The following is a 24754-nucleotide window of genomic DNA, read 5'->3' on the forward strand; positions in this document are numbered from 1 at the left end:
TTAAACAGTCCTTGTGAATTCTGCCTATTGACAGAGAGACAATTATAAAACCTAATGTATCTGTTCATCCTGGAGACCAGTAGCAATTTTTATCACTGTAATAAGCATTAGATGTGAGTGGTCACATCTCACACAATTCTTTCCCAATTAACATTTAACTTTGTGAAATAGTCAAGTATTATGTCAGCTATTAAGTCTGCCTTTTTATATAAGACTAAAATAAAACTATTCCTTACTGGGGATTCAGATAATTCCTGAAGTGGACAACAGTTATTATCCATGGTCTGCTCTTCAAATTACTAAATATGGTCTACTGAAGATTTAAAATAGAAATTTCTTATTCACAACTGTGACTGACAGTATGTTAAATTCCCTGAGTATATTACTGTGAGTTTTCTATAGGAAAAGAACAAAATTTAACTATTAATGTCTCATTCTATAGGTTTTTTGGTCTTAGGTGTTCTATTTCTCTAAATTTCTTGCTTGAGCAGATCAATAAAATCAGTTGCTGAGTTTGTACTCATGCTACTAAAAAACTCTTGGTAGTGGCTGAATTTTGTTTTAAATCATAACTTTCTAAAATTCTAACATTGTGGCAACAGGAATTATGGATATCCTTTCAGAAAAGCTGCAAAAGGCACATGCTAGCATGTCATGGAAGTGCTTGCAGGATCACCTGCACATCTGAGCTACAAAGCAAGGTGTCAATAAACCAAGGGAAGAGGAGGAAATGCCCTCTGTCCCAAATTCATTCCACCATCCGCCCCCCCTGGATTTCTGAGAGCTTGTCACAGGCAGCATCTGTGATGAATATGAAAGAACAGTTGTATTCTACAGAAATAATGTACTGCAGAAAATACAGACATAGGAGAATTTTTAAGATCTAATTTTAGGGCAGTTTTTCAGTGCTACTCAAAAGTGACAGACCTGGGCTAGCTTGTATTTCATACCTTTGCAAAAATGCCTCACTGCTGTCACTGTACAGTATTATACAGCTTGCAAGACAGACTGTAATTCTTGAAATGAAACAGTCATAGCAGAAGAGCAGCACTTGTGTAACACTTTGATTCTGCCTTATAAACAGTGTGAGTGAGAAGAGCTGTACTAAATGTCAACCCCAACCAGTACTGGAGGCTCTGGATCAAGGGTTTGACTGCCAGGGTTATCCACCATTTCCAGCATATGTACAATGAAGAACACAAATGGCAAAGCTACCAGAACTGCTATCAGACTTTTTATACCTGTGTTTTTAATTTCCACATAACAAAACTCACATGGAGAGAAACATCTATTATATACTTGCCTCAAATCTTTGAAATGTTGTCATACGAAATTCTCCTTTAATCCCCGAAAGCAGTAATGAAGAAGAAGGATTTTCAATGAAAAGAAAGAGTAGCTTATGGAACTCCTAAGTTAAAACAAATCTTCTGCTTGGAGCTGTAATTCCCATATTATGTTCAAAACATATGAATCTCTCTAGAGTTTTGATTTTGATACCTCTTTGAATATTTAAAAATTACACTTGGCTTCTACTTTTTCCCTGTGCGGTCTTTACCCCCTCTCACATGGTAACTATGGCTGTAGGTTTTTCTCAAACCTGAGATACTAAGTAGAGAGGACAGTCAGCCTCAGTCTGATGGGTCATTTCTGACCTCAGTCAGTACACCAGCATTTGTGAGAATGATACAAAAGTGATGACTACAACACAGGAAACCTGAAGCATGGATGTGCCTCACCACAGACTCCCCAGTATCAACACTTTGTCTAGTCCTTCTTCAAAGCTTAACTAATATTGGTGGGAATTAGAAAATTACATTTACTATCAAGTGTCAAAATCTGAACCATGTAACTGCATTTGGGAATATGGCTGTAGCTTCATGTAACAAAAAATTATTTCTATGAGGTTTCTCAGTTAGCTGAACCAAATTCCAGCCTCACATGCAGAATCCTAACATAGCATTTCTTCCTTGTTTAATCAATCCCATGCCAAAATTTTCACTGATGTATCAAAGAAATTCTGGAATGACAATTTCTGTAATACTTTACTCTATTTGAAAATGATTTCCACTGTCCACAGACTGTATACATTTTGACTAGTGTTTTCTCCACACTGGTCACTTAATAATTACAGTATTTTATGAGTACTGACCTGCACTCTGCTGCTGTGGAATCTGAGTCTGATGTGGCAGGTTCCTATAAAAAACCATTTAATATCTTTAATGCTTCCATACAAAGTCTGAAGTGTATTATGATGAACACTCAGTATTTACACTTCATTTTTTTTTGCTTCTGAAGCAATAATCTATTTTCACTATGCAAATACGGATGTCCAAAGGTTAGCCACGACCATGAAAGAAAGACAATTAGTGCTAAAGTCGTTATTATTTCACTTGTCAGCCACGTTCAAAGGCTCAGACTTGGTGAAATGCCAGAGGCAACAAGAGTCACCATGGGTTTCTGAAGTTCAGCAAAGTTTGGTTTCTGTAAGTGAATATTCCATATGCCATGAATACAGCAAAGGTGACAGCATTTGCAACGTAGTTATTGGCTGTGGAATGAATGGTCAGCCACTTCTACGTGTCAGACCAGTTCACTTATCAAGGCAAAGTTGCATTTCTGTGCCTTGCTTAAGTATCTATTTTAACAGCTATCAGATAGAGATGTTTTTACAGAAAGGAATTAAGGGGTACAATCTAGGTGAAACAGATAAATACCCTATGTACAACTCAAGAAAGCTTTTGGTACAGGATTTGGCACCCCAGTCATAAAAACTGCCATTCTGAATAGAGAAGAAGCTGTAAAAGATGGGCCAGAGCACTTTGCAGCACTTGTACAAGGAATAATTTATATAGCTGTCCTTTCTGGAGAATTTGGCTTCTGGGACAGGGAGAAGAAAACACTCCTGCAGCATGGATCTATTGTGAAGGGAATTTAGGACAAGCATGTGTAAATTACGGCTGAGTTAGAGCTGGCACAGGACCAGTGCCACTGGGGCCATGCAGGCCTGCCAGCAGAGGAGGCACCAGCTGGAGCTGGTGTTACAGCAGAGCACTGGAAAACACCAGCCACTCCTGACCACTGCCTCAGATCTGCTAAGCCCCAGGCACCTCAACCCAACCTTTCCAGAAATGCCTCTTTGCTACAGCTCTGTGGAGTTATCTGAATTAGAACATGTGCAAGCATTGGTCTGGTCACGAGTTTCACTAAGTTACTGATAAATGAACTCTAAGGAACAGGAATTAATTATTTTTCTGGTTTCTGTCGTGCAAAGTGAGTGGCAACAATGGAAATGGGAGAGAGCTATGAGCATTTTTCTTGGCAAGCCTGAATTATCTGTGTAATGGAGTATGTTCTTCTGTTCAATGTCAATGCTTCAAACACAAACCATGTGTGACAGGTACATGACTAACCACTTAAAAAGTCTGGATTTTCTGGTATAAAACTACCACAGATTTGGTGGTTAGTTTTACACCAGAACCCCAAAGGGTGTCTAAAACAGAACAGTTTTAATTGAATCCTCTGCCAAAAGTAGTTTTTCTCCAAAACATGCAGAAATATAACTGTTCCATGCCAAGCCTCTTGCAAGCCTGCAGCCTCTTGCCAGCCATTTAATCTTATAACAGAAGGCCTTTCTTCCTGCTGGAAATGCAAACATCAGAGCAATCTTGAACTGGAGAGTCATTACTGAATCCTCCCACAATGAACACATTTCGGAGGACAAGCACAGGGATCTACAGTGAGGTCATGCAGCACACTAAGAGCCAGAGCTGAGCATGCACACTTACTGCTGTGTCTGCATCAGGGGCATGCTGGTGTTGTCGTAGCTGTCCGTGTGCAGGGGCGGGACGATCTCGCCCGTCACGGGGTGGAACACGGGCAGCGTGGAGAGCGGCCACGCGATCTCCCTGTTCTTGGACATGTCACGGAGCTCTTTGGTGGATTTCTGTATAGCACTGTGGTGCACCAACTGGATGCTGTGTCACAAGGAAATAAAACAGTGAATACATACTTTAAGTGCTTTATCAAAACAGAGAATTTTGCAATTATTATTATTATTTTTAAAGTACAAGGACTTTGATGCATGCTACAGACTACAGTGCAACAATTACAACCTTCACATAGTTAAATTAATAAATATTTGATTTATTTAATTTTTTAAGGCAGTAATTATTCCATTAGATTTTTCTGTCTGAATAGATATTTTTCATAGGATTCAAGACTGCACAGTTTGTAGCTGATGTTCCATTTATTTGCTGCAATTTGTTTTCATTTTAATTTTGGTTAACTCCTGATTCTTGAAGTAGATTCATAAAAGCTTGTAAATTAATTTTAAAACACTCTATATTATAGGCACTGGATACCTTCCAGGATATTTCTTTTCCTGCTCACTGCCTTTAAGAGACAGGCTGGGAAATCCAATAACCAGGAGTACTAATTGCATATTAACATATTTATTCTAACAGCACTATTTTATTTTGGATTACAGTCTTTAATTTCAAACCCTTTTTATTGTGGTCTTCTATCCTTGCCAAGACTGATTTAAAAGCAGCTTTCACATTTATGAATTAAACCATGAATTAGAGAGAATGAGAGAAGATTATGACACATATGTATGAAGCATGACAAGCTACTGAGAATGAAAATTAAATGGTAAAAGAAAAATAACAGGAAAGAAGACACTTACTCTGGTGTTTGCATGTTTCTCTTTTCCCTAAAAACAAAACAAAATTTATGAATTAAATAATAGCATTGATAGTTGGAACATTAATCTATCTGATGATGAAAACAGTACATGATGTAGAAATGCTGACAAGGTTATTGCTAAACGCAACTTGGCAGCATTTGCAACGGGGTTTATGATGAGGCCTTGATGGACGCACGTAGAGAGATGTGATAGTGGTGACAGACACACACAGACACACACACACAGGGAAATGAAAAATGCAGGTTAAAGAACAAGCTTCTGGCTAAAAGAAATTCTGTGACAAAATGAAGTTGTAGTTTATGTAAGAAATGGCAGAAATCACGTTACTTGCTGCTTTCCTTTTATGTGTTTTTCTTTGATAATAAGTCTAAATTCAGTTAATCCCCTTAACCAGGTTTATATTATGAAAGTTAGCATTTTAGAAATTACTTAATATTCTCCTGAACCAATGATCCTTTATTACTATTTTATCTGCTGGAGGCATTTTGGAGAGCTGTGCACATGTGGAGATTTTGGGGAGTTTTGTGCATATGTTGAGTATTTTAACCCTTTCTAGAACAACTGAAGGCCCTACATCCACTTGCTTGGAAATCAGTGCACGTGCTTAAGTGTCAAATAGTTCAGTATTACAAGCAGATACCTTTAGGCCTGTATTAAATGTTTATAATGAACTGAGTGGAGATATTCTAACAAACAACCTTCTATGCATTATAATCTTAGAAAAATCAAGAGTTACTTATTAGCATGTTCAAGTACTCACACTCCTTCCCGTCGGCAGCACATGATGTAGGCAAGTATTAGAAAAAGCACCAGTGCTATTGCCGAGGGCACTGCCAGTGTAATTAGGAAATCCGAGTAATAGTCTCTGCTTTTCAGTGTGTCCGAAGGTGGCTTGTATTCTCCACCATCAGGCAATATTCCCTCTCCACGAACCACTTCCTGAAAGGTGGAAACTTGTTTTGTATTGTCAACCTAATACCCAGGAAAAAAAAGGAGAAAAAAAGACTATTAAATAACAAAGTAACATAATGTAAAAAAAAAAAAAACAGGCAGGTATTTAACTATTTAACTAACCATAACCTAAAAAGATCCATATTACTTATTTTACAAATTCTAGACAATTTAATCCAAACACTTTTCTTTTCAGTAATAGAAGCTTACATTTAAGGAAGCTTCTGATCAGTGTGATAAGTAATGTTATAATATTACTTCTCTCTTTTGTGCCTAGGAGAGATACCATGTCTTTTACAGATTAATTTTAGGCATATCTCACACAAACAGTATTTGAGTACAGATTTGGTAAACATCTTTAGTGCAAACTAATTAACTGATTCTGATTTCTTTTTTATTAATTAATCCATTTAATCAATTTCTTACTAAATGTCTTGTTCTAAATGATAATATTGTCGTCTCTTGTATACAGGTGGCAAAAATGAAGAGTCACATAGCTACAGTGTTCTTCCTCCTCCTTCTCCTTCATATCACACTACATTCAGTGCTCAAAAAAACAAGAGCCATCAACTGAGCTGCCAAGGACAGCTCATTTTCTCTCTCACACAAATTCAATTACCCTCCAAAAGCTGCATTCCTGGTCACAATTTTTGTGTGTGTTTGTCTGTACCCAATGATCCTAGAAATACAAACCTGTCTTGCTGCTAAATTTCCTATTGCTTTTGATTGCTATTCCCAGATGACTTAATTTTCTGCATCCATTTTTTTGTTATCTTCAATTACATGTTACTGTCAAATTTTATCAGTGCTAGCTTTAAGATCCAGATCATTAATACAAATAAAATATATTTGCTTACATGCTTGACCTTTTGTCTGACTTTTCATTGAGAAATCTTGCAAATGATGGTCACTTCTTTATCATTTACACTTCAAGTCATAAAATGCTGTATTACAGCTTAGGCAATGGGTGAAGAGATTTTTATGAAATTCCAGAAATCCTGCTGAGCCTCAAATATGTGCATGAACACACACACAAACATATGTAAGTGTTTGTTTAACAAAAATTGATGCATTTGCTGCTCATTAATTCCAGAGTATCTTCTATGTTAGGTACACTGAGTTCCACCTGGCTGCTTAGCTGAATCTCAAACCCTAACAATGCACAAAAAATATGTATTTATTGATGTGACTGACAGAGGTCCATACACAGTGTCAGAACAAGCTTTCAGAGAGCAGCTTCAAGTGGAGCATTTATTACATTACATTGCCCATCCTTACAGAATGTGGGACCCCAAACTTACATCCACTCTTTGACTGGGTGCTAACTGCCAACACCACCTCATAAACAGTGGGATGATGGCTCTGTTTTCTATCACTTGTTTACATTGTGGATATGGGAAACAGAGCTCAACTTCCTCCCAGCCCATACATCTGGGGAGAATTCCTGTCTCTCAGCTTGCCTTGTGAAAAGCCGACTGTGATTCGACAGAGGGAAGCTTGGCTCCCTTTTCCCTCTGATGCAGCAGGTTACAGCAGAAATGCTGCTGGCAACAGTAAACACCCCTAAGACAGTTTAAATTCAGTTACTGTGGCACACAGCCAAAACAAGTGCTGAATTCCAGAAGGTTGTGTTAGAGCTGCTGCAGAAAATAACACTTCTCTGAAAGCCTGTTCCTGTTACACATCCCAGGGTGATCTCTGCTTTCCTCAAACCAGCATGACAATGCTGCTTCATGATTAGTTTATGAACCACTGCCACTATCAGGCATTTTTTTTCTGAAGAAGTATTCCTAACCAGCTTCTTTTCCTTCTCCACGGGCACAGCTGACTGTTCTTGCATTAGTGCATTATCCCTCTGCTGCTTATTTTAAAATTCATCCTTTTTTCCAAGACTGTTTCTCCAATTTCTCAAGACCTTTCTGTCCTTCAATGCACCTGCAGATCCTTTCACTTTCATGGGGAGCTACAAATTTAACTTAATAAGCACATTCCATCATCCAGCTATTAATGAGGAATAGGCAGGAATTATTATTAATTCTGCTATGATTATGGCTACCAACCAGCTCTTCCTAGCTTCTCCTAGGCCATGTTCCTCAGCTTGCTTGTGAGACAGTATCAAAAAACCTTACCAAGAAAGAATGACATCAGCTGCTCTGCCTTGGCTCTACTTCTTCCTTGTAGAAGGAAATGGAAGACTTGACATAGTTTGTTCTTGCCAAAGACCAGCTGCCTTCTGCTATTTTTCAGGTGCTGGTATTACTGTGTACACATGGGCCTTTTAAAATTTCTCAACAAGAAGCCAATAAAAAGCAAATAATCTGGGTATTCTTTTGAAACAAGTATTTTCCAACCTTCTAGAACCTTTCCTAATTTACAGTGTACAGGTAGAAAAGACTGGAAGTTATCCAATCAGTTTTGTGTATGAATGCCTTTCATTATACTCAGTAAGTTTTTTCCATCCAGTGTTTAATATCTCCCTTTCAGCTTCCTCCTGGGTAATGTCTGAAGCAGCTCAACAACCATCTAAGTTTATTTTATATACCTTCACCATCATTGTTCAGATTTATCTGAAACATTCTCTTCCAATACTGTATTATTTCTTGATTTTCCTTACAGGAAATAAAAAAAACCAAAACAACCTTAAAAAGCCTCTCTGGGAATTATTCTCCTTTCATGGTGAATAGTCTAGTGCTTGGTTATCTTTTCTCTTGCATTTGACTGAGAAGAATGTTCCTATTTATTATTTAAGGAGTCAGCATTACTTTCATTCCTTTTTCTATTTCATTTTTAGCATAAAATATGTTTTAGACATTTTTCAGAAACAGCATAGTATTAATAGGTCAGTGTAGAATCAGAACCTGAGAAAACATGTATGTATGCACACACTTTTTAGAGAAGTGTAACTAGCAGCATTCTGAATTAATGAACTACACCTCTCATTACTTTTACTTTTTTAAGCCCTGGAGTTCTCTGGCAATTTACAGAATTCACTGCTAGTGAAAACAAATACAGTGGTTTCACTGGGGCTCAACTCTAACAGAGTTTAGCCTACATATCAAAATCCTTTCACAATCTTAAGAGTGTCTGCTAGGTGGAAAAAATATCAGTCACAATGAAGTGGAATTGGCAACGTTGTCTGACCAGACTGGCAAAACTCTTACCTGTACTTCTACAAACATCACTTTTATGCAATAATAAAATAACTCACCAGAGAGATTTTACACCAGTCAATATGGAATTGAGTACGAAATTTTTTATCACAGGTTATTACAGGCTCCATTTCTTGACTGCACCTCAGCTGATTTTGTGGGTTTTCCACTTCTCGTAAACACGAAGAGAAAGGAACATCTGCCCCAACCATCACGTACACACTGCAGAAAGAGATGAGTGACAGACCAGCAGGATGTCTCACAAATCCCCAAAGCGCAATGATGTACTCTTCCAAATATTATTGCTCTACATAGTAACATTCAGCTATTATTTAAAGATTGAAATTACTTTTTAAAATCATTTTCCTTCATAGTACACTTTTATCTCTTTAAGCATACAAGTAACAGACTGAAATCAAAACAACTTTCCAAGATATTCTGGTTTGCTTGTTAATGTAAATGTTTCAATACCATCAGTTGTGCCAACTTCTATGAAGTAAAAGAGCTCCAAATGTGGCTTCCTCATGTAAGTAAATCAGTACTATTTTTGAAAATTGTATTAAAATAGCATCATTTTGTTTTAAAGAAATGTTTAATCATACTCATCATTGACTCTTTTAGAGCTTCTTCCCACGCTTTCAAAATAAACTCACAATGACTAGTTATTGCTAAACCTAATACAGATATGAACATGCTAACCCCCAGCTGCTTCTGAAACATTCCATACTGTATCTATGCGTGGCCAAGAAAACTTGCTTCAGAATACTGAAAGCTGAAGGCAAACCTAATACTTGATTTAGCATCACCATACATAAAATAAGAGCTACTGCACTGATTGTACTATCCATTGTCATATTTAGGTATATGGAACGCTGCTGTAAAATACAGTCTGCTGCACCAGGTTATAACATGCCAATGGATTCTGAAACAGAAATTAGGTCCCAGTCGCAACTTGCTACAGTAGGCATTATCTAACTAAATATTTGAAGTGTAGCCATCTGTATTAAGTGACTCTGCTATTACTCTGGCTAGTACAGAAGTCACTTTACTTCTTTAAATATGCTCAAAAACTTTAGACACACAAAAGGGCTCTGAAAAAGCCAGTATTTTCTGCACATATCTTGTATTTTGAACCTTCATCCCTTTCTTAGATACTATTTGACTCCAAAATATCAAAAATGATCTAAAAATAACTAGGCCTCTTCACTTTCACCAGGGAAAAGCACTGTCAGAATAATATTTGAAAAAACTGAATCCTTACTAGTTTCCTGTTAAATACTGTTCAGAACAGTGTTTATGGTTACAAATCACAACTGGAACCAGCCCATTCCAGCAGTTTGCACTCAGTAACCTGAGCTCCCCAGACACCTTACGACTTTCAGAAGAAAGTCAACAGTGCTCTTGAATCACTAACTCACTTAGTGAGAACAGCTGAAAATTACACTATTACATGCAAACTGCTCTCAGAAATTGAAGTGTCTCTGCTCTATCATAACTTGCTTCAAAATTTTGAGTTTAATGAATTGGGAAAGGTTAAAAGCTTGAAAAGCATACCAAGTTTTACTTTTCAGAAGTAAAACTGGGATTTCAAAAAAAACCATATTTACTACCAACTCGTTTATAATTAATGGAATTAGTATTCCTTGGATTATAACATCCATATATAGGAACTCTGCCCTGTTGTAGTGGTATCTAACAAAATAAATACATAACTGGGGCTCAGAACATGAGTAAACTTTTCATATCTAATTCCAAAACCTAAAAAGCAATTGCAAAGTATCTAGAAAACTTGAAAAAATGTTAGGCTTCTGAGTAACAAAAGAAAAAAAAGTGAAGCAAAACCATCATACTGACACATGCTTACCCCTCTTTCATGTCATTAATGGGAAGAGGAACTCTCCCTCCCCTGTCAAGGGCTGAAGTAATGTTTATGGCATTCAAGCGTTCTGGCTGCCATACATTTTTCACTGCTCCAAGGAAGTCCCCCAGAACTTCACTTGCCAGCATTTCTTCTACATTCATATTCCTTATGAAGAATTCCGCTTGATATGGTAAAGGAAAATCTACTCGTGATGAAAAAGAGTGTTGCATTAAACAAAGGCTCTATAAATCCAAAAATAAATCTTCAAAATATCTGGAGTAATGATTATTGTAATACTACTTTAAGACTGATTCACCTTTCCAAAAATCTTGTGTTTGAATTAGCCAATTTTGAACCTACTGTGATTATGTTAAATTTTCAATAGAGAGTACCATTAGCTGCTACTTGAGCTGAAAAACTTTGGTTATTTATAAAACAACAGGGAAGAAGCAGACTAGAGGAAGAGAGTCTCAGATGCTAAAACATCATTAAACAGATATAATTACATTCCTGCTAATTTGGCGGTCAAAACCAATCTGCAGCAACAATGGATCCAGCTCATGACACTCCAGAATGGAAATGTGATAAAGAGAACTAATTTTAAGGTCCAAATGTCCATATATGCCATAACCTGCTGTTTTCTGACTCTGCCTACACAAGTGTTCATTGCATAAGGAAGACATAGAACTAAGAAAACTAAACAACATGCAGAAAGAGAGTGAAATCTTTCATGTAAGGTCCCTTTGAAAAGACAAGGGAAATTTCGAATTTGAAGTTTAATGAAAAACAAAGAGGCAAACATTTTGCTGTGAGTGAAAAAAAACAGTCCTGAATGACAGAAATAATCTGGATTAAAAAATCAAAATGAATTAAATCAGGAAAAATTCTCTTACTTGTCTCCTGTGCCTCTGTTTAGTGTGAACACCACACAACTATTTTACAGTATTTATCTTCAAAAGCAGGAGCCCATAAGAGGGTTTTGCTGATTCAGTTAAAAATACAACCAGCTATATTCTGTACATACCTTCTGCTGACATTATATTAATGATCAAATTGTGTCTCGCTGTTTCGAAGGTACGCCTGTTATACGCAGTGATCTAGAGTGAAAAAGATTACAAAACAACGCAAAAATGAAAAGTATATAAATGAAACATCAGTGGAAGTTAAATTGATAACTTAGAAATACTTATCAGTTTTTAGGTACTTTGCCTCCTTATTTTGAATCATATGAATATTCATTCACTAATATAAAATTTGAAAGGTAAGATCAATTTATTTAATGCAGCACTACCTTCAAGTCAGGATACTGGAATTTTCTTGGCCAGTCTATAGCCAAATAAAATTAATGAATATATGAAATAATATATTTTGGTCCTGATAGAAGTATTCTGCCATATATCTGTAATCTTTCTCTTCTGTTATCTTTAAGAACCACCATAAGGACAGATTGGTTTCTCCATTTCCCCACGCAACCTCCAATCCTCACCTCCATCAATACTGTAAGAACTAAATTCATGAATAGCTCCTAGGAAATAAACTACATGGAGATGTTTTTTGAAGGAAAAGGTGTTGTGATGGAATTCCCATATTTGGGACTGCTATTTAGTTTTAGCTCTGGTCCCAGTGAAGTCTCACTCCATGAATGGATTCAAAATAATGCTCCAATACAAGTAGTTTTAAAAAAAATCCTGGAATCTGTAAATGTAGGGGAAGTGAAAACTAGAAGGTAGATGCAACATTTGTGACTCTAATCTTTTGAAACATACACCTTCATGAATAAAATAAGCAAGGATACCAACCTAAAAGTTAAAATGTACCAATCTAAAAGTTAAAATGTTTAGGATACCTGAAATGCATGCAAGTGGTTACTTCTCAGTGGTGACTCTACTCCAAGGTTGCACTACGATTAAGTGATTATTCATAAGAAATACAGAACAAGGCGGGCTATCAGTATGATTATGTATTATCTTCTCTACCTTTTTTATCCCTGCAAGCTGATAAATCTTTCATTAAATAAACTGAAAAAAACTAATTTTCTTTCTAATTTTAGACTTCAGTTCACTCATTTCAAGAGCAAAGGAGAGGCAGAAGAGTGACAATAGTAACAGAACTATGTTGCTTCTCAGCAAACAGAACCACAAACCACTGTGACACAGGCTAATAAATAAAAAAAAAAAAGTAACAGATGTTGCACTTCTTTTAAAGGATTTGAATGAAAAGGGAAAATGCTGTGGAGTATCTACTGCAGGTTTGTTTAAGTGGAGAGGGAAAAGCCTACCCTACACAATCAGATCTCATTTAATGTTACAATTTCATTATAAAATTAACAGAAAATAAATATGAGATTTCTCTAGCCCTAATTCTGCTAATTTTTCAAAGGGTTCCTTCAACGCCAGTTGAACCACTAGTACCCAGAAAATCAGCCCCCTGGTCATCCAAGCTCTGTACAGGAGCAGGGCAGTACCCACTGTGAGCCTGCACTCCAGCAGTGGGAGCTGCCAGCATAGCCCACACACCACAGGACCACAGGCAGGCGTGGCAGAGGTTGCCTCTGTCCTGAATATTCATTCAGACACAAACTGTCCTTGCACAGCTTTCAAAGGAGCTTGAGCTCAGAATGTTACCTGCTCTACTGCAGTGCTGTGCATAATGCTAGGCTCTCCTCATCATGAGGTCTCCTCCAGTTAAGTGAGCTCCCCATGACATCCCCTCAGGAATTATAACATGATGGAAGTTCTATTCAGGCCAGGAATATGCAATCACTCTTCTCAGAGGGCACTAGGAAGAGGATCAAATGCCATCTGCCCTCCTCACACACCACAAAATTAATTCAAAAGCCACATCTAAGACTGAACGGCAAGGAATTAATTTGTATGCTAGGCAAGATTTACTTCAAATATAGATTGAGGTCATGCTTAGAATGGAGGTCTTGATAAAGATCCTAGAATCTAAAAGCACATGCCATTTAAAAACTGGCAATTTCAAATAATAGTTTCCTCTAAATAAAGCCTGCAAGAACTTCTGCACGTGATCAAATCTCAGATGGTATTAGTCCTACTGAAATCAAAACAGAATCATGGGTACAAAATTAAACATGGGTGAAACTATCTGAAGTATAATTTAACATTCAGAGCTATCATTCTTGAGGAAGAAAAACTATATCAAATGCAATTTAGAAAAAAAATACTCATCAGGCATTTAAGACAAATATACTGCTGAAGCAGCAAAATTACTGGAGCAAGTTATTGTGCAGATTTCTTAACACTGTGAACCATACAGTGCCTGATTCAGTCTGCTGTCTATGAAATACATGGTAGAAAATATTGTCCCCTTTCACTTTTGAATTGCTACTCAATGAATAATTAGTGCTTTAAAACATTTGAATAGCTAACTCTCAAAAATACAGTTTTGTCATTGTTATACTCATAAGAATTAAATTCATAAAAGTGCTAAATAAAATAAAATAAATATCAATAAATATGAATAATGAGCAGGGGGAAATTTGATGAATAATAGTTGAAAGAACCCCAAACCAATCAAACCAAAAACCCCAATCAAGCAAACAAAAACTAGCAAGCAAAAAACTCCCACAACTGCTTATTGACTGAACACTTTCATCTAGTGGGGAAAAGTCAGACCCATATTTAGGCTGAATGTTACAAAGTTATGATTAAGTTATTTTTCAAGTACAGTTGCTTATAAAGTGTTTTTTTGCTCTGTATTTTGAATAAAACTTGAATATGAAATAGTAATTAACTCTTAAAAAACAAGGGGGAACTTGTAGACAGTTCTGAACCTTACACTCTAAATCAAAATATGTATTTTTGAACTTCTGAAGGCAAATACCTCAATGATGGTTGGCTTGCCCACATTTTCCACAGTTGGTGAGCCATACAGCACTCCATCACTGTATGGTGTCCTTTGGATATAGCGCAGCCATCCAGGTCTGTCAGGGTAACCCATTAAATTGGTATTGAACGTTATAGGATCATTACTTATTTCACCTAGATAAGAGAAATTATATTAGAATATCTACAAGAAAAAGTTAAATGCTTTAATTTTTCAACTAGGAAGTCACATTCTGCTTTCACTTGTTTTCTGAACCTTTCTAAGAGGAAAAAAATAAAAAAAAATTGCTAACCTTTACCGTATCAGAAATAAGTGAACTATTACTTAGCACTTCTAGGTACTAACAAATTCATACCTGGAAAGCATAACTAACTGTAGACATAATGTGCAGGTACTTCCTAGAGTTTTGGCTAAATGAATGCTGATGTTCAGTAATTAGTGCGTCTGGTTTTTAGAGCACAGTTTCACCTCAAATTGAAGCATCTAACCTCCTTACAGACAAGAGGACAAAAGTTTCAGTCCTTTAATTTCCTCTCCCAACTTACTTTTATTGATGTTTTAATGATGGATCCAGGTACTCAATGTACTGTAAAGAGTAGCTCCATAATCAATAATGCCTGAAAGCTTCTGTTAGCATTAGGATACGCATACAGGTCTTTGACACCAGCAGCCTGGCAATCATTTTAATTTAGAGAACAAATTAATTAAAAAAAGGATCAGACATTCCTGTGAACTGGAGCCACTGATGGCTACTAAATACAGTGGTCCAGCTGTAAAAGCCCCTCAAGTCAAACCAGTACCTTGGTTCTTATTGATACTCTTATAAATGTCTGGATTTTACTTCAGCTTATTTTAGCCTTTGTAAATGAGATCAGGCCTGAATACTACCAAATCCTCACCACCAAGGCAGTGTCCAGCTGAGGCACAGAACTCAAATCAAATCCATTCTGAGCCTGCACAGACACCTCTGCCCTGCACTCCAACTCACCTCTGAGAGGGCAACAGCACTATAGGACAGGTGATGAAAGGAGATACCAGCCAGGCTGGACCAGAAAGCAGAAACTGAGCCCAGTCAAGAATGAACAGCTCTCATCTCCTCCAGAGAGGGACAGAGAGATTGAGATGTGTTGCCCAAGGGTCACTAGTCTTTAGGTATACATTTCCACATCTGGTTGAGCAAAATGAACCAGAACCAGACTAAACCAGTACTTGGGTGTAACACAACTACCCTCACAATTCTCTCAGGACACCCCAGTAATCTAATCTATTGCAGTCAGAATCACAGAATTCAGAATGACAGAATATTCTGAGTTGGAAGGGACCCACAAGGATCATGGAGTCCAACTCTTAAGCAAATGGCATGTACAGCTTGAACCCACAACCTGGCATTACTAGCACCCTGCTCTAAACAAATTCCCAGCACCAAAAATGATTTGAGGAAAATTCTGAAAGCGACCTGTGACACATTCTGGTTTGCCCTTCCTTTGTCAAGGTAGGCCATGACAATGATCCAGCTCAGCAGACAAAAATAAGAGTACCATGACAACACCTGACCTCACACTGAATTTCTGACATAATCACAATTGTCTGTCAGAACAGCAATTTCAAAGGATCTGAAACCAGATTCCTATTGCCTTGGAATCACATGAATGTCAAGAGGCTGCAGCTGTAAGACAATCCATCATTAGTAAAATTTCCAAGCTCCTTCCACCTATGTGCCAAAACTGAGAGAAAACTGGAACAGAGGCAAACTTCACTCTGCCAGTCACCACGGCATAAATGAAGACTCAGGTATCCATGTCAGGAAAAATACCCAATTTACAAAGAGATGAAATCTTAAGAACATTTGGGTTTATTCAAGTTTACTCAAAATTTAACTAATGCTAACAGAAGCTTATTTTTCTTTAAAGTGAGTCTTAGTAACAGCACTCCCAAATCAACTCAAAAGTTTATTAGTGAAACAGGCTTTGATTATGTATGCATAGGTTTTTCCTATTTTCCTGTTATGGGAAAATAGTCATATTTATATAAACTGGATACATTTATTCCTTTTCACTGTTGATAAGCATGTGTGGCTGAATGCTCTCTCTCTCTTCCCACCCCTATCAGACTGCTTACACATATTCTAACCTGTGGCGACCAGCCTTTTAGCTTTGGTGTATGGCAAAACCATACTTAAAAATCACAGCTCCTTCTCTAAAACCAATCTGCTTATTAACATTAAACTGTTCCTAAACATAGGAAGAAGGCTGAAGTCAAAAGACTATTTTTAAAAATGAAAGAAAACAGTATTATGAAGTCTCATATTTGATTTAATCTTCTATTTTGTCTTACATTTACTATATGCCTTCAAATTTCTCCTTCATATAGACTGATACATACTATGTCTCAAACAGTAACCAGATAAATAGCATTTTTAACAAACATAAATTTCCACAATTTCATATTTAATGCAAAAGTGATGAAACATTTCTTAATATCAGATATATATAATGGGTTACTAAACCTTCCCAAATTAAGTACATTTTTTCACAATATACAATTATATGCATTTTTTCCCAAACAATCACAAACTAGAATATTTTAGAAGTGTAGGACTACACATTTTATTTCATTTGAAGATATTTCAATAGAAACTAAAACCTGTCTTGTTTATCTTATATGTTGAACCACAAGATTGGCTAAATAAGACTTCAACTTTTTATAACAATATTTTTTCTGTATCTGCATATAATATGGAAGATCTTAGCATCTCATACCAGGCTTTGGGTAAGGAGGAAATTCCCCCTTAAAGTACTCTCTCTCCAAAACATGAACAAACAGAACTCCAGCAGAAGGGTATACATTCCGATCAGAGTGCACCTTAGACAGAATTGTGTACACTGAAAAGCAGAAGGAGAGATAAGAGACAGAAAAAAGGCAAAAATGAGACATGCTCTAGGTAACTTCATGCATTTCAACAGCAATGCAGGCATCTGGGAGAAGGACAGCAACAAATATTAGGCACCTGTTAATAAGATTTTTAAATGGTTACATAGATTTAAGGGTAGAACACAGAGCAAACCCTCTCTTTGCCCAACAGGATCCTTTCCAAGACTGCAAGAAACAAAACTGCCTATGTCAAGATTTCAAAATTTGTATAAACTCTTTATTTTTATAGTAATTTAAAAAATGAGGAAGACTATTGTAATTTTATAGTTGGTTTATTTTTAATATTCCATTAATAAAAGTACATTAAATGAATGACACAATCATGTTTTCCTGATATTTTACACAGAGAAAGCAACAGAGGAACACACAGGAACCTTACCAATCGCCAGTCGTCATTCCCCACTGAACAGAAATGGCAGATTTTTCACTTCTTGTGCAGAAAAGGACATAGCAATTCACTTCAACTGATTTCTATGACTTCTTATGGCAAGACTTTCTCAGACCACCAGGGTAAAATATAACTCAAACTTTTGGTTAGAGAGCTCTTTACTGAAGATGTTGGGCTTGTATTGAAGGATAAAATGAAAGGACAAGGGGATTTATAGGCCAGTCAGGTGAAACTGATTCCAAACAAAAAAAGTGAAGCCATGTTTTACAGGACTGAGGATCAAAAACTTAAAGAAAATTCAGAACAATCAGCATATGTAAAAGCAATAAGGTGGTTTTTATTTAGTACAAAATTTGCTGACAAGGGCATACCTTTTTAGGTATAACACATTGATGCAGAACTACATACACATTTTAATGAATTAGAAGAATGAAGAAATTATTACAATAAATTAGATGGATAAGAAGCCACTTTATCAACAAGTTTCAAAATGTAAGTATAAACAGAGAATACTGATTTTATAGGCGTTTCTCAAGGTGTCTTAATAAGATTGATTGTAGCTCATATTACTAATTTTAATACTACTGAATTTTAATTTAATGCCCTAAAAGAATTGATCACTGCTAATAAGATTTTGTCAGTGAGATGAAGTTTACAAAAGTAGTAGATAAAGATGGTAAGCCACAGACAACCACACACAGCTACCAGCCTAGCTTGCCAAGCTGGAAGAAACTTCATGAGGAATCACATCTCCAAAAGCAAATTATAGGCCATACAGCCTGGAGGTGCTGTCACTGGCAAGACAGACTCCAAAAGACACTTCAGAGACATTGTAACAAACTGATAGGAACAAACTTGTAGCCCCCAGAGGTGCTAATTTCAACCTTGGATCAATAAGCATTTGAAATGTGGATAAAGCTCATGTAATTCTTCAATGCTGGTGTCATTTTTTAATCCTGGTACAATTTCTCCAGCCTTATAATTATACCAACTTTCTTACTTGAGATCTGCTTAAAAAGGCGCCATTAATTAGGCATTAATCACAGGCATTCCAGCCCTCGCACCACGTACTCTGAGTGGAATCTCTCTCACCTAATTTTAGATGCCTACAGAAACAACATCCACCACTAAGTTAGTTAGGCTCCTTTTATAGTCAGTGGAGAAGAAACAGATGCTTCTAGGGGTTGATTTATTTGATTTCTCCTGTAAAGTGAGATGAATCATGTCCTAGATTCCACACTACACCGACTAGTTCTCCATGGACTGCAGAGGGATCTGAGAGGAGATGCACACATCTGTAATGCAGACCTCCACATTTACATACTCCCCACTCTTCAAGCTTAATGTTGCAGAATGTATAACTCTGGATATACTACTGATCACATTCCACAGCATCTGCTTTTCTGAAAACCACTTTTAACACAATACTGAACAGAGCTAATAATAAACCTTTAAATAAAGCTAAAACTTTCTAATAATTTTATCTTAGTGAAAAAATTAAAATAATCCTGAAATTTGAATTGTTACAATTCTGTGTGGTTAATAAAACAGTGTCATTTTCATCATGTAGACTTACGTACAGTAAGATCATTGATTTACCTACTTAAAATTAGTAAATTATTATCCAAAAAACTTCTGCACTCAATTCTGTGAATGAGCCATAAACAGCACAAGGAAGTTAACTAATTTCCTTTAAAATATTTTCAAGAAAAGCTGAAAAAGTAACATTAATAGAACAGAAGAGCTGACAAAAATATGGTGGCTTGCTGAAGGTGCGTCAAATACCTAGAAAAGATCATTTTTCCATTTCTGATACTTTTCCTCTACAATGAAAATCCATTTCAAACAGGAAGAACAGCAAAAAAGAAATGCGCATTTCTTTCTCAGTAAGCAATTCTTTCAGGAAAAAACAAGCATAATAGAATCAGCAGTTACTGAAAAAAAAACATATAACACTTATTTTGTCTGTTATAGGAAACCTATTACCACCACTAAATGCCTGCCCATTCCTAGCAATGAGACATTCCCTGCTGCTGAAATAAGTATACCAGCAAGGATTTGATGCAGCTATAAAACACTGATCTTGGTGGAAGTCTAGAAACATCTCTCAGAAGAAAAAATCTCAGAAACCTGTTCTATCTTGTAATGACAAACACAGCATAATGACACAAGTATGGTGATTAAAAACTCAGAAGTTCTTGCCCTCATTGTCAGAGATGCCCTCCTTGTTTTCCCCACAAGAAGTTTCTTCAAAACCTTCAAAAAGAAGGAAAATGATGAGTCTTCAGTCTGCTACAGCTATCACCAGCTTTACAACAATGAAACAAGTGAAAGGCTACTTTCTTCACCAGCTTTTAAAACCCATGATTATTTTCAGGAGACAGACTGGAGATGAAGGTGTAATCATCATCTTGGGTGATCTAGGGACGAAACTGAATATACTTAACAAATAGATACTAATCTAATACAGCAGACAGCCAGATGTGAATTGTCTGGGCAAATTCCCTGTGGTAGATAAAAGTCTCGGGGACTGTGAAAAGCTTCTGTAAAACTAATCATGGGAAATTAAAAATCTTCATTAGGATCACATCAGATCCCTGCTAGAATTGGCTACCATGACAGCACTGCTTTCCTCTTTCTTGTTTCTAGATTGCTTGGAGGACTTTCTGTAGATCCCTAGATCTCCTTAGAGGTCTTAAACACAGGAACAGCCAGGAATCCAGACAGGATTTTATCAGCCTGCAGCCCAGGGCCTGTTACCAGAAGCAGAAAACCTCCATCTCCAGAAATTTCAGCAGTTTCACCATGTTGGTTGCAGCCTGTATGTTGATGATCCTTAGGAAACAATTCGCCTGGAAGTTTTTTGGGTTTTTTTCCTAGAAATTTCAATTGGTTCTCTCCCCACTGATATTTAGCAGATGAAGAACAATCCCAGAAATAACTTGATCTGGAGGCCAATCCAGATTACCTGCCTAGATAAGCAATCAGTGCAAAGCATCTTCTCAGCCAGTGTGCACAAGCTACAGTATTTGATGTGTACTTGCATAAAGGACATAAAATAGTCTTTTTACATCTTATTTTAAAATAGTCTTTTTACATCTTTCTACATTCATGTGTGAGAAGACTTTCTAAATTGTTACAGAGAAGTTATTGTATTAAGCAAACTGCAGAGGTATCTTCAAGCAACCAGCCATGATAAGAAAATGTGCAGTATTAGGTATAAACACAGCCATTATTTCAAGCAAAGCTACAGGAACATGAAAAGTCAGGGAAGACTAAAAAGAACACACAGGTCTGTCAATATTTGAAGATTGAAGAAATGTAAAGTTTTCCAAATTACTTACCTTAAAATAGTACCCTACTCCTAAAACAAGGACATGACTGGAAAAGCAAGAGTAATATTAAAAGCAGGTTTGCTTGAACCAACAGGGTATTTAAATTTACAACCTAAACTCACCATTCTTCTGAACAGCCTTTATTCTGCTGATAACATAACTGTGGGCTCGCTTAGTCGTCCAGTTAACAGTTCCATTATTGCCATCAGCAGAGCTTAGCAAAATAGCTTTTCACAATAAAACAAATGCAAAAAAAAAATTAGTCAGATCAACAGACTGCCACAAACAATTTGATCAGATGGGATCAGACACCTTCTACATCATGTTTTGGTTTTAGTCAAAGTTTAGGAACCACAGGTCAAAAAAGAGGTGTTTGGTTTGAGTATATAAATATATAATAATCTTTCTCACCATAATCTTTTTGACACCCATTTTTCCAAATAAGCTAAGTCTATACTAAATACTTAAAAAGCTAAGTCTATACTAAATACTTACACCTCTGCAGACACTTCTGCTGACATAATTGTACTGATAACAAAGATGAAGAAGAGCATTGTCTAATAAATCTATTTGCACAGACAAAACCTCACATACAGACAAAAATATATAAAGTGGCTTTCACTGGAGTGGTATATTTTGGTCAAAGTAGGAAAATTAAAGTAAGCAAGCTTTGCTTTTATAATGCTGCTTATATAAAGACACATGGGGCTGATTGCCTTGCAGGCATAACCAATAATCAATTTTGAAAAGAGAACCCATTAAAAATGGCTGCCTACATCCCACACAACTAGAACACAGCCTGAAATCAGCCAGATACATGCAGCTGAAGGTGGAAGTTTTAAATGCAGTGAAGAGCAAATGATTACTGGAGACAGAAAGCAGCTGTAGAGCTGACAGAAAGAGTCCATCTCAGCAGCAGAGGTGCCTGAGAAAGCTCCCTCCTCACTTCCCACTTTTTGTTCCTGCTCTTCTGGGATGAATAATAGGTATACCAGCTGTACAGTTACATGCCAGCTGAAAGTACAGAGGGAAGGAACTGCAGTCAGATGCTAGGAAAGGGAAAGTGGCCATAATGAGTAGGTGTTTTTGTTTTGAAATACTTTGGGAGTAAGAACTCATGTCAAACTTTGGATCAAAGATGTTTATGGACTAGTATCTTAATATACTTGTAAAAAAAACAATACCAGAAACATCAAGGAGCAGTACCTGTGTAGAGATACACCAGTCTGCAGGAAGAAATGAACACTTATTGGAAAACATGCACAGTACATGAAAGAAGCCTAAACATCTGTGGAAACTTCTGACCTGCTACACCAGGCAGCTACAGGCAGGTATTAAATTAGTGATAAGACATTCTTCAAACAGAATTCAGGAGGCCAAACAGATCTGGCTTAAGCAGTAATAAAGGTACACCACACTCAATCAACGCATGTAAGACAGATATCTATTATTGATAATTCACACAAAACATCTAAAATTGAATTGAGGATGGAGTGTAATTAAAAATTGTTTATTATTTATTATTTATTAAATTTAATAAAAATTATTTATTAAATATAATAATTTGATTAATGCAATAATTGCCATACCAACACAATAACGTTTCTAACAACTTTTGCCCCGCTGAACTGATCTGCATATTATGCAAGTCAATATAATAACACCCTAGGGACTATGAAATTTAGTACTGCATAGGACTTTGCATAAATTTTAGTAATTCTTGAAAAACTCAAGAAATTGCTAAAAAGATCAAATAAAGTTTCTCCATTATTCCAACTGGATGAGCTGGGCAATCAGAGGCTTGTCAGCTACAAACCAGCACCAGTACCAGACAATACAATTAATACAAGATTAGCTAACTGAATTATTAAATGGAGAATAGTATTAGAGTTGTCAAAATTATTATACTTATCACAGTCCTTATTTAATCCTCATTAAGGATTTCATGTACCTTTTTTGAGACTTTTGGTGAGCCCACAAGTTTTTCCCGATAACGACAGCAGTAACATTACCCTTAGCTATACAGCTTGTCACTTAACACTTCAATTGAAGAGTAAACACTAAATCATTTTAGCACATTTAAATGCAATTAAAAAATTTTAAAAAAATAAAGACAAGTTCCACAATGTGTTTTTCAATATAAATGGTCAATAAGTGTCTTTCATTTGGGTTCCAAGTTATGCAAGGTTTGGCTGTGTGGATTGAAGAAGTCACCTGTCTACCTCTCCATGCTATGCTGCATTTCACAGGGGAACTGGAAAAGCAACCAATATGCCTATTTTCAGATCCTAGAGTTTATAGTGTGATGTTTTCATATATATCACCACTGAATTGATTTCAAATGACAGATGTGAAAAGCAAGAGAATAGGGCTGCTAAAAAGTTAATCTGTTATATGAGTTTTCTGGTGGGTCTCACAAAGTTTTGGCATTAGCCTTATGTAACCGGGGTGGAAGAAAGAGAGGCAGGAGAGAGATGGAGATGGGGAGACAAAGAATGACTTGTATGTATCAAATATACTGATAGAATTTGCAGGTAAAAACAAAGGCCAGGAGACTGACAAATAATAGAGATGACAGAACAGTCTGCATTGTCTGTGAAAAGGTGATCATGTGCAGTTCAATAGACTAGAATGTAACTGCACAGCAGGAACAAAGGCATCAGCATGCCAAACACATACTGTGAGCACACAATTCAGGGATGCTCAGCTTGGGTAACAACCTAGTGATGTAAGTCAGGTTGAACAGAGCTTTCACCAGAACACTGGCAGAACAGCTGACATGTAAACAGCAACATCAAGGAGGAACAGGCAGACTTTATTTTTGTACTTGACACAGATATGATCACTGTTCAAATGCTCTGTCTAGCAGAGCCTTCAAGAAGCAACTGACAACACCAGGAAGGCTCTGGGAAGATCTGAATACGATTAAAAGATGACAAAAGAGACCTTATACTACAGAACGCAGGGATTCAAACTATGCATTTTATCAAAGAGACAGTTTAGAATTAATTTAATCAGCCTTGTACTCCCGATGAAAAGAATGTTAATAGTGTCAGGCTCTTCAGTCTGTTACACATGTTGCCACAGTTGCTGGAGAAGCCACCACTGCCTTCAACAGCAGGAGTATTTCGTAGCCCTGTGCCTGGGACTTGAATATGCCCAGGTGAAGCATATCACAGCTGTTTCTTCTTTCTCCAATTATGTTTTCTTTAAATTATACCTTAATTATAATTGTGTTGGTTATAAATAAAAATCACTTTTGTATTAATTTATGCTCTTTTTTTCCCCTTTTAAAGTATATTTGCATAATATTTAACAACCGAATATTTAACAGAGTGGATACCCACAACAATTTCTGACCACACAACAATCAGAAAAGGACACGAGTATCGTGGACCAATTTCACCTTCCCCATTCCTTTACTGCACTCTGACCTCCAAGCAGTATCCTGCACCTCTACCTATCCTCTTATTCCTTCTTTGAAGTAGGATCTCAAGCCCATCTCTCCCACTATTAAAGCAGCACACAGCTCAAGCTATCAAACCCGGCCTCTTCCCCTCTCTCCTACACCTCCACCTTGCCCTG

General features: G+C 36.7%; 1 protein-coding gene across 1 annotated transcript in view; it reads right to left on the reverse strand.

Annotated features, from left to right (window-relative positions):
* SGCE (sarcoglycan epsilon) overlaps positions 1–24754 on the reverse strand; it is a 32983-nt gene that overhangs the window by 3221 nt on the left and 5008 nt on the right. Inside the window, 11 exon segments of the mRNA XM_071429020.1 lie at positions 1304–1338; positions 2150–2193; positions 3786–3974; positions 4685–4711; positions 5466–5677; positions 8865–9027; positions 10670–10868; positions 11691–11763; positions 14513–14670; positions 17275–17397; positions 21292–21396. Coding sequence (XP_071285121.1) covers positions 1304–1338; positions 2150–2193; positions 3786–3974; positions 4685–4711; positions 5466–5677; positions 8865–9027; positions 10670–10868; positions 11691–11763; positions 14513–14670; positions 17275–17397; positions 21292–21396 — 1328 coding nt within the window.

This window comes from Agelaius tricolor, unplaced genomic scaffold (genome assembly GCF_023055355.1).
Source record: "Agelaius tricolor isolate 1412-34295 unplaced genomic scaffold, bAgeTri1.0.p SCAF_6, whole genome shotgun sequence".
Classification (NCBI taxonomy): domain Eukaryota; kingdom Metazoa; phylum Chordata; class Aves; order Passeriformes; family Icteridae; genus Agelaius; species Agelaius tricolor.